This window comes from Gopherus evgoodei, chromosome 5 (genome assembly GCF_007399415.2).
Source record: "Gopherus evgoodei ecotype Sinaloan lineage chromosome 5, rGopEvg1_v1.p, whole genome shotgun sequence".
Lineage (NCBI taxonomy): Eukaryota > Metazoa > Chordata > Testudines > Testudinidae > Gopherus > Gopherus evgoodei.
Genome location: NC_044326.1, coordinates 130365674 through 130382824, shown reverse-complemented (window position 1 = coordinate 130382824; position 17151 = coordinate 130365674). Strand labels below are relative to the sequence as shown.

The window sequence follows — 17151 nt, the reverse complement described above, 5'->3', positions numbered from 1 at the left end:
CATCCTGCAGCAAAAAAACTTCAGGACCAGACTTCAAAGAGAAACTGCTGAGATTCAGTTCATCTGCAAATTTGACACCATCAGCTCAGGATTGAACAAAGACTGTGAATGGCTTGCCAACTACAGAACCAGTTTCTCCTCTCTTGGTTTTCACACCTCAACTGCTAGAACAGGGCCTCATCCTCCCTGATTGAACTGACCTCGTTATCTCTAGCTTGCTTGCTAGCATATATATACTTCCCCCTGGAAATTTCCACCACATGCATCTGAAGAAGTGGGTATTCACCCACGAAAGCTCATGCTCCAAAACGTCTGTTAGTCTATAAGGTGCCACAGGATTCTTTGCTGCTTTTACAGATCCAGACTAACACGGCTACCCCTCTGGTACTTGACACCATGTATTTGCAAACGTTGGGTCAGCTTCACTTTGAAAATCTGGTGCTAAAACATTAAGTAGACAGAACAAGTAAGCAGACAGAGTTCAAAAAAGAACTAGATACATTCATGGAGGATAGGTCCATCAATGGCTATTAGCCAGGATGGGCAGGGATGGTGTCTCTAGCCTCTGTTTGCCAGATGCTGAGAATGGGCAACAGGGGATGGATCACTTGATGATTACCTGTTCTGTTCATTCCCTCTGGGGCACCTGGCATTGGCCACTGTTGGAAGACAGGATACTGGCTAGATGGACCTTTGCTCTGACCCAGTATGACCGTTCTTATGTTCTTACATTCTTATTGTTTTCTCTTCCTGTTTAAATTATTTTCCCCTTTGATTTTATTCTATATACTTAAACTAGACATTGGTCATTTCCATAATTGTGCCACTTTTCCCCTTCATCTGCTCTTTAGTGCAACCTTTAAAAAGATGGGAAAGTAAAAGGAATTTGTGAATAGGTCATTGTATTATAAAATTTAAAAAATTCCCATTACTTCTCCTGTGTATCATTAAGCAAGCAAGCATGTGTTTAGCATCCAGAAGGTGGAACTCCCCTGTTGTGTTGCAGTACAAACAGGTCACTTTCTGTAGTACAATATTTAGCCTGGAAAGAAAAGGGACATCTTGTTGCTGAAAAAGAAAAGGATCAGTTCTAACAACCCCCAGCATATTCTTTCCATAGAGTCATAATGCTGCCTCTCCCACTCCAAGCGCATGAAGCACCTTAAAAATGTCAACTAGTGGAGCTTCAGTCCAGCTGTAAGTAAAAATTGTCCCTAATTTACAGTATAAGTGACTAGAGATGAGGAAATCTAGGTCCTAACTCCCACAGGTCTGCGTGTTAACTGTTAGACAATATTTTTTCTCTCCTCCTAGGACTAAGATTCATTTACCTCTGGGGTCCTGGATTCAAATCCTGCCTTTGGTCAAAAATGAAGATGAGTTTGCTGCACACATTCTAGTCCTTATGGATTTGTCTACATCATCTAACCATGGAGAGTCTCATAGCAACCAAGGACCCAAATTCTATTCCCACTTAATTTAATACAAGCTTTGCCACTGAACTCAAAAGGGATCAGAATTGGACAGTGCTGCAGCCAGGATCACATGTGAGTAGCTCACAGAGCACCTGACTCTAGCCCATTTGTTCCATAAAAATTAATACAAACAGCACTGCCTGGAAAATCTGAAGCAGCTTCACATAAGATTAAATAATAAAATTCAATAAAAGAGGGGCTATTGCACTGGTTGTATGGTTTATATTTAATGCAATGAACCACTCTCCATTTTTAGCTGCCTCTTAATTTTCAATATGCCAATCAATTTTGCACTGATAGCACAGAACTGAATCATAAAAATGTTCATGGAGGAAAGTTGGACATGTAACAGCCGTGTAAGACACAACTGGGACTTTCACAACCGGAGAAGTTGTTGGAGGCAGTCTGAGATAAGCACATTAGCTAGACGTTTCTGCCAAAATCAGGTCAATAGTCAGTAGAAAAACCACTTGCCTCAAAAGTAATAGTTTCCATTGAGAAACCACACAAGCAAATAATGAGAGAGAAATATTGGAGCATAAAATGAGGTATTGAATTTGAGTTTACGCAATAAGTCAGGCTTCATGCTGAACCACGGCCTGGCTTGGTGCTGATCATCTGCCCTTGTTCAGGGTTTGCTGATTAAAATGGAGTCTATTTTCAAAAAAGAAAAAGGGATGGTTCAAAGGACGCCACAGCTTTCTGAGATTTATTCAGATTTAAGCTCTGATGAAGTCCAAGACATACAGACACATGCTAAGTGAGTAAGAACAACAACAGATGTACAGACTTCACACCTAACAACAATTGCCAAAGCCCTGGTAACTGCTGCTGAGTAATTGTATCCCCATTTTACAGCTTGGGCTGCCTGCTCAAAGGATAGTCGAAGGATTATTTCTGAATCTGTCCATCAGAATTTTAAGCAGCAAAGCCTCTTTTTCCAGATCCAATCTCTGTGGCTGGCTCTTGCACCTGTAGCTATGTTGCAAGCTGCAGGCTGTCCCTCCTCAGTTTCCCCTGTAACCCGCTAGTGAATTTGTCTCATGCCTTCTTCCTCCACAGCTTGTCAACGGGCTCCAGCGTTGACCCCTCTTGTTCCGCTTCGATGAAGAACAATGGTGGAAGCACCGAGACAGAACTTCCCCAGTACACGACTTTTCTGCATCTGTAGGAGGCCAGCAGATGGCACAGAGGAAGGGAATTAGAGTTCAGCTGGACTGCACAGAGTTACCTTCTATCATATCATATTTCTGCACAGCCACCACGTGCCCAGACATAAGACACAGAAAATCTGTGGTTCAACTACTCTTAATACCTTTTCTACATGTGAACAGTCCCAGGGCTAAGGCCTAATTCTCTTCTGTCTTATCTGGTTCACTGCACCATAATAGTTCCTTCACATTAAAAATTACACCTAATTCTTGTGACAAAGTCAGGCCCGGCAGCTGCAGGAGGGTCTGGGAAAACAGATATGTTAGCCCTAGAATGCTAAAGGCCCTTTTTCTGACAAGCCGGGAAGCGGTTACTTCAGGTCAGTTAGGGACACCCGAGTCCAACTAAGGGCTGCCTGACACCTATTAAAACCTCTCTCCTGGTGAGGGGTGGGGACAAACTGCTGCGAGGCTGGCGGCAGCAGGGAGATCTGCTTCTCCTGCGTGAGAGACTGTGCTCCTCCCCATAGGGAAGACACCCAAACCCAGGGCTTGTTTAGGGGTAGGACTGACATCCCAGGGCCAGCGACAGGGCAACATACACCTGCCCCAGTGAGAGGGGCAGGGAAAGTTGTTCCCATTGTTTGGTGCATAATAGACTTGTTTCCCTTTGTTTGGCAGAGGAACACTCCTCAGGACTGCCCCGAGGCCTACCAGGAAGGCTCTGAGAAACAAGCCCCAAAGAGGGAAAACAGACACGCTCCAGAGTAGGGCTGATTTACCCCAGGCCCTGTCCGTGCCAGAGGAGGGAGTACTAGGTCCAGCAAGGCAGAAGGGGTGCCATGCTATGTTCCCAATTGCAAATTTGCATATACGCTTGTGGTACTGTAACCCCTAACACTTCCTGCATTTGGCTCTTAACAGGAAGGAATGAGAGAAGTCTAGGCAAGACACCTAAAAAAAAACATGTGAAGAAATTCTTTCTGTATATTACAGGACTCTGAATAGAAAATTCCATTGTGAAGGCTAATCTCCGGCAAGTTCCCCTTTTTGGATGGAAATAAAAAGAAGAATCATTCAAGCTGCATTCAGTCTAACAGAGGCCAAGATGAAGAAGCTGGCTGTAGTCCTGGCAATATCCCTGATTGTAACTGACCTCACTCCCCTGACTGGTGAGTAACTTTTCCTACTAGAACTTCACTGTCTTGCAATAATTGGCTTTTAAAAGGATGTAATCTTCACCATGAACCTGTCAGTAAGCCCTATAAGCTATGACTCTCCTTTTGGCTTGCATGCGATTCCTATCCCATCGATTAGTAAGGCCCTGATTCTGAAAGCTGAACTGCGCAGGCAGATTCCTCATACCCATGGCCAGATCCAGATAGTGCCACACCATGGACATCTCCATTTCGGTGTGGGGGGTATGCAAGACTGGAGCCTATACTTGTATCCCTTTTTACATGACATTGTGTCATAATGGAATATACAAACCAGTAAATAGGACTATCTACACACACACACTATTTATAGTACTTTCTAGCCCAAACCCATGTACAGTACTCCTTATTTTGCTTTTCTCCTTATAACATCCAAAATAAGACATCTTTGAAAATATTAATGCAACACTGCAAATGAGACAGTGCATACTGTATTTTTAATTAACCAGTTTTAAATGTTAGTTACAATGAAACTATATTTTGACATAAACGATGTAACTGGGGAAAAGGCTTGTGATTTCTCATATGGGGAGTAAATTAATATTTCTCTCTCATGCCTCCTACAGTAATTTTCCCTCTCTACAACTCTAGGCAGGGAGAGATTATTGGTTCATTTTGGTTCACCAGTACTGCCACACCTTTTTTACCCTCTTAACTGGGCAAAATGAGATTATGATGTTCCACCCAGCCTCTTTAAAATTCCACAATTCTATTTCTAATCAAATTTGTCTGAACCATTTTTTGTTAGTGACTTTGAATAAGAAACTTAATATGACAATTTATGAATTACATGCAGCAGTCTGGGAGTCAGCTGCCAACTCAAATCATTTTACTGGTGAAACAGATGTCAAAGCATTCAGTTTTAACATCTAGCGTATAGCATAACCACAGAAACTGGGGTCCTCGATGTTTGGTTTTCTTACCTGGAACTCTAAACTAAGAGTTAGGGCTTGACACCTGCTACCACTGAAGCCAATTGGAATTTTGCTATGGAGTCCTATGCGAGCAGGATTGGGCCTGTAATGATACTGGAAAAATTAACCTACTGCATGCTAAGGAGGAGTACCTAATTAGTCAAAGAAAATATCAAGGCATCAGTAATATTGACCCTGATCCTGCAGAAACTTACACATGCCTGTCTTTATGCACTGCGAGTAGACAACTTCATTGAAGTCAATGGCACTGCTAACAGTATTTTAAGTTAAGCATGTGCGTGTACCTTTGTGGGACTGGCGCTGTCGATAATACTTTAAATCCCCAAATGCTGACTCCTCTCACCTCTTCTCCTTTCTTGCAGTTGTCTTTTACACTCTGTCACTTCACTGCAATAACATTGCAAAATGAATTATTACTGTAACAATTATTCTTGTATTATACTTTTTAAAGTACTAGTCACTTATTTTGTACATAATGGTGGAACTAATGGACTGTGTAAAACACTGGGTAAATTTTCAGAAGTGCCTATATTCAAAAGTGACTTAAGTGTTTGAGAGATTGGTTCCCATTGAGTTTCATCTCCTAATTGCCTGCTTCGTTAAAAATGGGCCTTAGCTTCTGAAATAAAAACCCTTATTACTGAAACTAAACTAAATATTTAAAGTAATATTACATGGACGGTTATTATGTCTTGGTTAAACTTAACACAATTTAACTCAAACATGGAAAAGTCTATTATAACAAAACTAATGATTTTTTGGCTGAACCAAAAGGCAAACATTTTCATTATAAAAAAAAATCCAACTCACTAGAACTGAAGGAAAAACTTAGAGCTTGTTTATTTTGGGGAGAGCAGGAAAGAAGCAGCTTAAGCACTTGGAAGACTAATTTCCACTTAAATAGGTCTGGTCTATACTTAAAATTTAGATCAACCTAGCTGCATCACACAGGGGTGTGAAAAACTCACACTCCTGACTGCCATAGTTATGGCAATCTAATGTCCAATGAGAAGGGACTAGGGCAATGGAAATGTTTCTGTTGACCTTTCTACTGCCGTTCACAGAGATGACGCTGACAGAAAACCCCTTCTGTCGATATAGGAAGCTTCTATGCTACAGCACGACACTGCATAATGGCGCACTGCAACTGCAGTGTAGACATGACTTTAGGCTCCACATTTCAGTGTCTATCTCCAATTTTAACCTTCTTCCAAACTAGTTACCTCTAATGCAGGGGTAGGCAACCTATGGCACATGTGCCGAAGGCGGCACACGAGCTGATTTTCATTGGCACTCACTGCCTGGATCCTGGCCACTGGTCGGGGGGGCTCTGCATTTTAATTTAATTTTAAATGAAGCTTCTTAAACACAGCCCTGTAATAGGCATAGAATAAATGTATTATTCCATGGGCATAGAATAAATATATTATTAATTACTTGTTTTATGTTAGAGTCTAGAAGTCAGGGCACCAATGTGCTAGGCACTGTACAAACAAAGAGCTAGATTATGAACTCTTCAGGGCAGGGACTAAGTTGAAGACTGTAGACAACCGATAAATACAAACTAACCAACCTGCGGCATAAGGAAATGATACTACTGAACATGATAAACGGTGCTCATAGCATAAGAGCTGTCTAACCATTGTCAAGTGTTGTAGGTATCATGAAAGAGAGAGTGTGTTTGAAGGAGGACAACAAAATACCCTTAACTCCCATCCCACTTTCCCTCACATGGCTATGGCTGATAGTCAGAAAGACAGTGATGTAAATTCAGCGGTTATTTTCATTAGTATTTATTGGTTTTGAGGCTAGGTTATTTTTGATGTGCTCTCCGTAGTAGCTTAGAATGGGTTTGGGCCTTGGCAATTTTTGGCTAACAGAGACAAATAGATGGTTTTGTTCAATGCTTCCTGTTGCAGGTCTACCTATGGAAAGCCTTCTAACCAACCAGAGATGCAGATGCCGCAAGCAAACTTCAGATGTCATCAGTGCTTCGAAGATTCGTTTTATTGAGGTGATTCCTCAGGGGATTCAGTGTAGAAGGAAGGAGATTATGTAAGTGGGAACTCCAATGACCCTCAATTTATTCTATTTCTTTTGTCATTCATTCACTGAGTAGTTTGTGTGATCAGTTTTCTATCCAGGGGTTGGTTATACATGTCTTGCCTCAGCACTTGAGATCCTGCCAGGCTTCTTGTAGATTAACTGTAACAGATTCCACTGAACCGAGACCTCCATGCAAGAAGAGGCAAGAATTGCTCCTAGCCAGGATGTGCCATGCCTCTATTCACTTTAATGGGGTGGTGACCTCTGAATCCTCACTAACCTAGTCTAAAGTAAGGGAAGGTGCATTTTAAAATGTATGAGGTCTTGTTTCTTTGACATCTGCCATCTTGGCCAACATACCAGATACTGAACTGGGCAGCTCCAGCGCTAAACACAGGAGTCTCTACAGCGTGAGTTAAAATGCCAGATTATGTAGCTAGGGGCCATAATGAACTCGCACAGAGCACTGGGTTACATCTGCACACACAAGTTGCACTGGTTTCACTAAAATAGTATGAGCCTGATTTAGTTGAGCCCAGGGCAAGTCCATATGTACATTTACAAGACACACTTATAATTGATTTAAAACTGGTTATACCAGTATGACCTACCTGTAAACTGACTGTGGTAAGTTAAACTGACAAGAGCCATGTTTACATCAAGTTAACACCTTATCCACAGAGGGGTTTGCATCAGTTTAAAATCACACTAGGGTTGCCACCTTTGAAATGCAAAAAACCCAGCACCTATCCACCCCACCCCAAACCACAAGGCAATTCCACAACCACTCTCCCCTCCCCCGAAACCTATACTCACTCTTGTGTGACTCAAATCCTCTCTCACACACATGCTCTGTGCACTTGCATGTTGGTGGGCAACCAGCTGTTGTGTTTCGGCAGTTTTGATCTGTTATCTCAAAGTGCGGAAGTGGGAACACGGCAGAATCTTTAGCTGGCCACAGAAACTTTTCTCATTTGATATCTCAGTGCACTGTGATGATTATGCAGATCTTTAGACCCATGTAAAAGAAAAAAAAAACCAGCAGATTTATTTATTTTCCTGGCAACTGTCAAATCCATTTAAAAAACAGCCAGGCGTGTCAAATAACCAACCTCTGCCCTGTGCTCAGGGGACCTAGGATCCGTCTCTGTAGCTCAGGGGGGGAGGTAACCCTAAATTGCATATTTAGTTAAAATGGGACTGCATGGGCCTGGTACACCCTCAAAAATTATAGCAGATAGAGCTATTTCAGTTAAGGGGTGTGATTTTTTTTTTTAACTGAAATAGTTTTACCAGTACAAGCCCTAGTATGCGTCAGTCATATCAGTATAAAGGTGCCTCAGACCAGTATGGGCTATTCCCATTCCTTGTACTTGAATAGCTATACCAGTGTAAAGGACCTCTACACCTGTATAACTCACCTGAGCAGGTTGTACTTTAACTCTGACTATACCAGTAAAGTTGCACAACTTCGTAGACAAGGCCTCAGTGTGTAAGGGCAGGCTTTAGCTTCCAAGTTTCAAAGAAGTGCCATTTCAAAACATTTCAACAGTGAGAGCAGCTCCTTAAAAAGAGAGGAGAGCCCAGAGCAGAAGATGACCAACTAACTTTTTTTTTTTTTAACAGCGCTTAATTAAAACACATTAGCCACACAAGGACCCCACAGATGCTTTTTCCTAGTCTAGACAAGGTCGGTGTCTCAGGGCTTGCCTACACACAAAATGTTTCCAGTTATATCTGAGTAGTTAAACCTCTATAGCCATACTGGTATAACTCCCTGCACAGACACTTTTAATCCAGAATAAGAGTAGCTTTCTCCAATTCAGTTTGAACTCCTTCCAAAGTGACATAAACTAAACCAGAAAAAGCTGCTTCTATTCCAATTAGACTGGGCATGCGGGGAGTTATACCAGTTAAACTTTTAAAGTTTTAAATTCACATTTTAGCTGACAGTGGTATAAATTTCCAGTGTAGACAAGCTCTGGTGCAAACCCCTCTGTGGACACTGTGTTCACTTGATGTAAACATGGCTCGTCAGTTTAATGTAGGCCCTATCTGCACTCAGGAATAGCTCTGTCTGAGCATGCACCTGAACCTGCGTTCACCTCTAAGTGTTTGTGGCCCCAGTGGAGCTCAACTTAATTAGTTGCCAGTTAATTCAAGTTAGCTCGCACCTTTGTAAATGCTAATTTAGATGCTGTCACCCCCACACCACCTGGGAGCGGTGCTCTGTCCCATTTAGTGGTCCGAGACCACTTCAATGGAGAGGTAAAATGAGTGTTCTACAGCCTTAGCTACCAGCCCGTTGGCTTTTAGCTCATGCTGTAGAGGCTCATGAATTAAGCTGCAGAGATCCCCGGTTCAATCCTGCCCGCAGACGACAGCAGGGTCAGTCAGTGTTACAAGTGCACAGATTTTTGTGGTTTACTGTAGGGCTCTGCCTGGGGTCCATCACAACTGTGTGTGTCCTGGAACAAACGTTTGCGAAGAGTATCTAACCTAGCATTTACAAAGGAGCTGGCTCAATTGATTCTTTGCCAATGGTTACTCGAGTTACAACACAGCCATAAACTCCTCTCTCTACCTACCCTAAGTGTAAACAAAGATAGTCAGAGATTTGCACCAATTTTGCTAGTCAGGATTTAACCTTGCTTAAAATAAGGTAAAGCCTGCTTAGCTGAAAGCCCCTTGTACGTGTTTGTCTACATTCAGGGCTTGGCTACACTTGTGAGTTACAGCGCATTAAAGCAGCCCTGGGAGCCCTAGCTCACTCCCTGTCCACACTGGCAAGGCAGGTAGAGCGCTCTGACTCCACGGCTAGAGCGCTCCTGGTACTCCACCTCGGCGAGAAGATTAACACTTGGTGCTCCTTGGCTGAAACGCCCAGGCGCCAGTGTGAACGAGGTGTTGCATTACTGCGCTCTGATCAGCCTCCAGAAAAAATCCCATAATCCCCTTAAATCAAGTGGCCACTCTTGTCATTGTTTTGGAATTCCTGCAGGAATGCAGATATGCCCTTTGATAACTCCGTTTGACAGCCAGGTGCTTATCTGCTCCGGGACAAAACAGCCATTACGGTGGAATGCTGTGTGAGAGAGGCAGGGGTGGAGGGGGAGTGTGTTGCTATCTGAACTTACAAGACAGCATGCTGACATGCTCTCAGCACCCCAAAAACGCACTCTCTCTCCCCTCACATACACACAAAACACTCCCTGTCACACTCCACCCCGCCCGCCAGTAGCATAGCTAAGGGGGAAGCGGGGGCAGCGGTCACTTCCACACTGAGCACAAGTGGCAAGTTGTCAATTTCTTGGTGTCTTTGTACTCACCCGGAGAGTGATGATAAAAAAAAAAAAAAAAAAAAGCACTGTGGTGCTTTTATTTTACTCACCTGGCGGTGCTCTGGGTCTTCAGCAGCATTTCGGCAGCAGGCCCTTCACTCGCTTGCTTGCTTGGGCAGCATTTCGGTGGCGGGACCTTCAGTGCAAGCGAAGATCCTGCCCCCAAAGAGCCTACCCCCCAGGGGGCCGCCAGGTGAGTAAAAGTGCCGCAGCAGCTGGGCCCTTTTATTTTTGTATTGCTCCACCTGGCTACCCCACTGCCCACTCCCTCATTTGAAAAGCACATTGCAGCCACTTGCATGCTGGGATAGCTACCACAATGCACTGCTCTCTGTGGCCACTGCAAGAGCTGCTAATGTGGCCACGCCAGTGCGCTGTCAGCTGTCAGTGGGGACAGACTGCAGCGCTTTCCCTTCTCAGCTGTACGAAGGCAGGTTGAACTCATAGCGCTGTACAGCTGCAAGTGTAGCCATGCCCTTAGGCTATATCTTCACTGCAGAGTGAGCTGGGGTGAATAGTAACTGGGTCAGCCATGCCCAGGTGTAAGCAACCACAGTGCAAAGTCACACCAAAATGTACTGTCCTCATTAGTCCTGTGCTCCCCCGTGTGTCACCCAGACCATGGTTCTTGTGCTGCAGTAAGAGCGATGTTGTTTGAGCTGCTCTAGGAATCTTTTCCAATGAATTGTGGGAGAACTTGTCTGTCCTTCTGAGCACCCAGGAATAATTGTGAGACGGCATTAAGGACTATCAGCATGTGAGAGGTTTAGCCTGCACCTTGGCTGTAAAGTGGGTGTGTTACCGGCCTGAGTGAAAGCAACACCTGAGATTTAACCCACACCCGCAGCTGGGCCAGCTAGCCCGGGTTTAGAGCATCACCACCAAACCTGGGTCAGAGCTTTGTGTGTGGACAGCAGGAGGGTGGGGGCACAACCCACGTAAGAACCCAAGTTAACTCTGAGTGAAGATATGCCCTTAGGGGGTCAGCACCGGTGCACTACACTGAATGCTGAAATTGCCAGTTCCACACACCCGAGCCCAGCTCCCACTTAAACACTGCAGGATTACTCTTCTGCGTGGTGGATTAGCCATTGGGCTAATGGCACCTGTACCCAGAGGCCCCAACCAATTGGGTGGTCCTGGAAAAATTCATGCCCCCGCACTCTGACCTGCTCCGCTGGCGCTTCTGTGCCGGGGAGTAGGGGAAGCCCCCATGCCCTGACCCTGCTCCCCAGCAGGAGTGCCAAGAAGGGTGGGGAATGAGAGGGCTGCAGGCTAAAAGGGGGGGGGCACTTGATCTGGCCCATGGCCCCACAGAACTGCAATCTGCCTCGGCTCTTCTTGCTAGGTGACCTCCTGGAAGATTTCCCAAGGGTTGATATTATGAGAAGCTAAAATGACCCCACTATGTTTCAGACTTACTCTGAAGAATACACAGAAAGTCTGCGTGTATCCCAATGCCCCGTGGATCCAGCTATTGCTCCGTAAGCTGACGCAGAGGTACTGTATGTGCATTAGCTAATCGCCACCTGTCGGTGGGCACCTCAGGGATGAAAGTAACTTAAAGGACTTGCCTGTACGCCGGAGTCCTGAGGGAGGCGTGGCCTCAACCACAAGAGGCGGGGCCTTTCGAGATTTAAAGGCCATGGGGCTCTGGCTGTGGCTGTAGTCTTTAAATCACCCCGAAGCTACCAGGTGAAGAGGTGGCTGGGAGCCCCAGGGTGAATTAAAGGGCCCAGGGCACCAGTCACTGCAGAGCTCCGGGCCCTTTAAATCACCACTATGGGGAGCACTGGGCCCTTTAAATCACCCCAGGGTGGCAGGGCTCGGGCTAGGGCTGGGGTAGTGACGGCAGGGCTTGAGCAGCACTTTAAAGGGCCTGGGGCTCCCCGCAAGGGCTGGACCTCTGGGACCTTTAAATCTCTGCCCGAGCCTGGCTGCTGGAGCTCTGGCAGTGATTTAAAGGGCCCGGTGCTCCCCACAGCGGCTGGAGCCCTGGGCCCTTTAAATCACTGCCGGAGAAGCTGGTCCAGTCCAGCACGGCATACTGGACCGTACTGGCTTACTTTCACCTCTGGGGCACCTTGAGAAAGAGATGCAAGAATACACAGCAAAATAGTTTGTTTTTCTGGCTCACCAGTTCAAACTGAAAAACAGCCAGGGGTCTAAAGATGACAGAGAGGAGTCTAATCATACGCAAGTCTCTTTTGCTGCCACTCGACAGTCAGAAGAATCTAGCAATGTGTTATTTTCTGCCACTTCAAATTCTCTCCCCCTACAGAGACCAGCCCCTAACGCTATTGTGAACCATTAAACAGCTGCTACATTCTACACTTGAGGGAGAAGTATTTCAGTGGGGGATTTACTGTGTGTAAAGCACTTTGAGGGTGGGGCAGGTGGATGAGAAATATCATTATGCAAATGCTAGGTGTCGATCAACAAAAAAGCTTGGAAATGATGGTGCAAGACGTTTCTTTCCCTAACGTCTATGCTTCAGAAACAGTCGCCTGGATAATTAATTTAAATTCCCTGTATCACAACTAGCGTTCAAACATCACAAGCACCACAGTGATAGGAACAGAGCACGAACATCCTCCAGTTCAGACACTATAAATTGCCATTTGTAGTTTGCAGTAACTGACTCCTGGTTTGGATAATTTTAAGTAACTACAAATATTTACTGCCTTATTTATAAAAAAAAACAATAACTTTTTTCTCTCTCAATACAGTAATAGCATCAGCGCAGTGCAATTCTTTGACTGATTTTTCCCAGCAAAGGAAACCGACCAGATGCAGGCTTACTAATGGACTGAAATTCCTTTCCTGGAATGCAACGATTCACCAATTTCCCAGCTACTATTACTTCTTTGTTATACTATTTTTTACTCTACTAAGCATGTTTAAGGGCTGCAGTTTGAAAATCTATGGTTACTTGTGGTTGCCCTCATCAACCTCAGGGGAAAGAGTATGGATTTGTGCCTATTTTGATTGGAACAGTAAGCATGAACTCTGCCTTGTGAATGCTTAATATTTCTGTTGAGACAAATACTGTGATGAGCTTAGCTCCAAATATGTTGCGGAGAGGATTGAAGTGGACCCTCCCTATTCCTGCATAAGTTAACTATGAAATAATTAGTAAGTGTACTACTCTACCCTATATCACAGGGTAAAATCATCTTCTTCAGCTGTCAGTAAAAGTGTATCGCTCCCCTCCTGCTAGCTCTCGCTCTGGTACTTGGCACCTCCTTTCAAGCGCTCTATAACTCTGTCCCCCCACCCTCAACTCCACCAGTGCTTCCACCAAATGTCTTGAACAACTGCCTCCGTGTCGTCTTCCATGTGGCCCCCTAGGCACGGTATGACCTCTGAAAGTCCATCTGCAAGGCTGTAAGGATAAGACCTTTGTCTGTAGCCATATTGCAAGGCTGTAAGGATAAGACCTTTGTCTGTAGCAATATTGCAAGGCGTAAGGCCTTCGTCTGCAGTCAGGTTAAAAGAACAGCAGCCATTCGCTGAGAAGCAGGAAGTCGCATCCGCGCATTCCATCTATTCCATTAAAACAATGTAATATTGGGCTGTTAAGAAGGAGACCCTGTCCTAATGGCACCCACTATCATCAGATAAAGAAACAGATCTTAAGATGGTTAAAGAAAACGTAGTTTGACAGCCGTATCAATAGCGGTGGTTGTGAAGTTCTTATTTCTTTATTGTTTTGTCATTATGGTCCCCGCTTCCCTACTGTTTGTCTGTCTGATCTCTGGCTGGTTCTTTAATTGTTTGTCTGTCACAGCATTAGTTTTGCTAGGTGTAAATTAATTAAGGTGGTGGGGTCTGATTGGTTAGAGAATTTCGGTAAGATTGGTTAGTAAAACTTTAGTTAAATAATTGGTTAAGGTCTAGCTCAGCAGGGCTCAAGTTTCACTATATAAACTGGGTCCAAAAGAAAGTTCTTTGGGAACAAACTCCAGGACCCAGTGCCAAGAACAGAGCTGCCAAACCTCAACACTCTGCCAATGACACTGTGCAGAAACTGGACCTGATCCTAACCGGCGAGCACTGTACGTGTAGTGTGTGCAGTCTGGTTTTGGTGCTTGTTCATAAATAAATAGAGGATAAGGATATTACCATGTAAGGCACTTTCACTGGTAAAAGGTCCTGAAAACCCACAGAAAATTACACCCTGAGCCCAAGGAATTGGATGAGGGTGGGTACTTAAATTGACATGGTTATGCCTGAGCCCTAGGAATGGGGTAAGGGTGGGTGCCCTAGAGTGTGAGTAACAGAGAATATTGTGCACATAACAGGCCCTAGCTTCTCTGCTTTTCAGTCCCTCTTAACTCCTTTCTGCCATGCTGTCTATGGTGAATGTTGTAGATTTGTACAGGAAAAAAACCCAAACCCTTCCCTAATCTCTGTCAACCTGCCTCTTCTTAGATTGCATGCTCCATAGGACAGGGGCCATGTCTTCTTGCAGATCTAGAAAGAACCTAATGTATTGAAGCCACTACCACAACCAATAGAGTATTGAGAGTCTTATTAAAGCTGTCACCCTGACCCACTTGAGTGTTGGTAAAATTCAAGGTAGACTATCATTTCCAATACAGAGCCCATTTTTCCAGACAACATGATTTGACTGTGTAAAACTTCTACGTGTAGCAAACCCCTCTTCCACATCCCTCATATATGTTTCTGGTCTTTTCTGGCCTACGTGTAAATTAGTTACCTAAGTACAGGACACAGCAGGGTAGAAGAGAGAAACCTAGGAGCCACCTCTTCCGATTGATCTTTGATCCTTGTCTGTGGTACAGGAACTTTAGTTTCACCTGTGGGTTTAGTGGGGCAGGACTATTACCCTAGGCCAAGGATTCTCCCACTTTTCATTTTGGGGACCACCTCATGAGAGAAACTCTTATGGGCCAATGGCCCCTTTTCCTTCACAAGTTGGTTCTGAGAATGTCCTTTGGCACCCAGCCAGGGAGGACTCCATGAATCACATCTGTGAGGCCCTGTTCTTAAGGAATAAGTATATGGTCTAGTGCTACTCCCTCCCCTGCTCATACATGCCAGATGGCAGCAAGAGGCTTTATTAAAAGGTAACACTCTTCATGGAGTAACTCTCTGCTTTGCCCCCTTGCAAGTTTGATCTCTCATTATTTGATCTCTGATTTACAGCAGGTCCCAACCAAGATCCCCATTGTGCTAAATGTGGTACAAAACACATAATGAGACACAGTCCCTGTGTGCCCCAAGCAGTTTACAAGACAGAAGCACAGAGAGAGGAAGTCACACTGCTGCTCAGTGGCAGCATAGAGAACAGAACCAGGTGTCCCAACTCCCAGTCCCAGCAGCCTATCCAGGTTCTCACTCCTGTGAATATTCATGTTCCATTCACTAGTATGCTATCTTAGCCACCTATCTGGATAAGCAGAAACATATTTAGGACTCTGATCTGGACCAGTGCCTTTCACCTCACACAAGTCATTTGTGGTGGTACACACTGCTGTGCGATTCCCGCTCTGTTGTTACCAGATACAAAACTAGACTGGCTTCTCTTTTCCCAGGGTTGTCATTTCTGTTCTGAGTGCACTTTAATTGTACTGTACATTATACAATAAAATCATTTATGCACTTGGTGATTTCAGATTTGAGAATTGGTTCCACTCGGATTTCAAATGAAAATTTTGTTTTCTTCAAACATGCCGGTGAAGTTCCATTAGGTAAAACTGTCTAAACCAGGGGTCGGCAACCTTTCAGAAGTGCTGTGCCGAATCTTCATTTATTCACTCTAATTTAAAGTTTCGTGGGCCAGTAATACATTTTAATGTTTTTAGACGATCTCTTTCTATAAGTCTATAATATATAACTAAACTATTGTTAAGTAAATAAGGCTTTTAAAATGTTTAAGAAGCTTCATTCAAAATTAAATTAAAATGCAGAGCCCCCCAGACAAGTGGCCAGGACCAGGGCAGTGTGAGTCACTAAAAATCAGCTCGCGTGCCACCTTTGGCACCCGTGCCATTGGTTGCCTACCCTTGGTCTAAGGCAACCACCTCATTCCAATGCAATTATTACTCAATAAGATGTACTTATAAATAAAAGCTTCCTGTTTTACGAAAACAGCTGGGTACATGTTCCTGCAAAATGCTTATTCCTTCCTCCCATTCAGAGAAAGTTTGTATTAAATCCTTTATCCATTACCTGCACAGCTGTATGCAGTAGATAAACCTTACCTAGGCCTACAGTTTTCTGAGGTCTAATCAAGCAGCTCTACATTTAATTAAGTCCTCTTTTCAAATGTTTTTCCCATTCAGAACTCAAAAGTGCTTACCTGCTTTTAAATACTCAGTCTTTACTGAGAACAACCATTAGGCTTCTCTGTTAATTATTTCTCTTTTCTCCCCTTAAAAAAAGAGGACCACACCACAGGTTATTCTGTGGTTTTAAAGGAAATAAGTACAGAAGTTGGCCAAGATTTAAAAAATATATTTTGGATATGTAACCTGAGAGGCTTTTAAAGGGTCTGATTTTCAAGAAGTGTTGCGCTCTGTGAAGAAAATCAGAGCCTTTAAATGTCTCAATTTGAGCATCTAAAATCACCCATTACTTTTGAAAACCTTGACCAAGAGCTGGACTTGCTGCTATCCCAAGCCTTTGGCTGGTCAAGCTGTTGTCCCTTGTAGCTGGTATCTTAGATTTTCCCATCCTTTGGTCTAAGGTGGCAGGAAATGCCACAGTCTCCACTTTCTAGTTACTCCCCTCTGATCCCCGCTTTTTACAAGAGCTCACTCAGTAGCGCTGCCACCAGGAAAGTACAGCTAGGCAGGCCAAAAAACAAAAACAAAAAAAACTTGAAGAACAACTAGCAAAAGACTCAAAAAACAACAGCCAAAAAAACAATTTAAGTACATCAGAAGCAGGAAGTCTGCGAAACAACCAGCGGGACAACTGAGGTGCACTGAAGGAAGGCAAGGCTGTTGTGATGAATT

At 44.1% G+C, this 17151-nt stretch overlaps 1 protein-coding gene across 2 annotated transcripts in view; it reads left to right on the top strand.

Moving 5' to 3' along the window:
• The window catches only part of LOC115652578 (C-X-C motif chemokine 13-like), a 28721-nt gene extending 15743 nt beyond the window's left edge, over nt 1–12978 (top strand). For both annotated transcript variants that reach the window (XR_004000685.1, XM_030564818.1), the window contains exons 2-5: nt 3623–3798; nt 6698–6833; nt 11582–11665; nt 12895–12978. Coding sequence is in view for 1 of the 2 variants with exons in the window: in XM_030564818.1 (XP_030420678.1) it covers nt 3681–3798; nt 6698–6833; nt 11582–11665; nt 12895–12928 (372 nt within the window). In the remaining variant the exon portion in view is untranslated. The remainder of the gene's footprint in view (nt 1–3622; nt 3799–6697; nt 6834–11581; nt 11666–12894) is intronic.
• Nucleotides 12979–17151: the final 4173 nt, after the last annotated feature.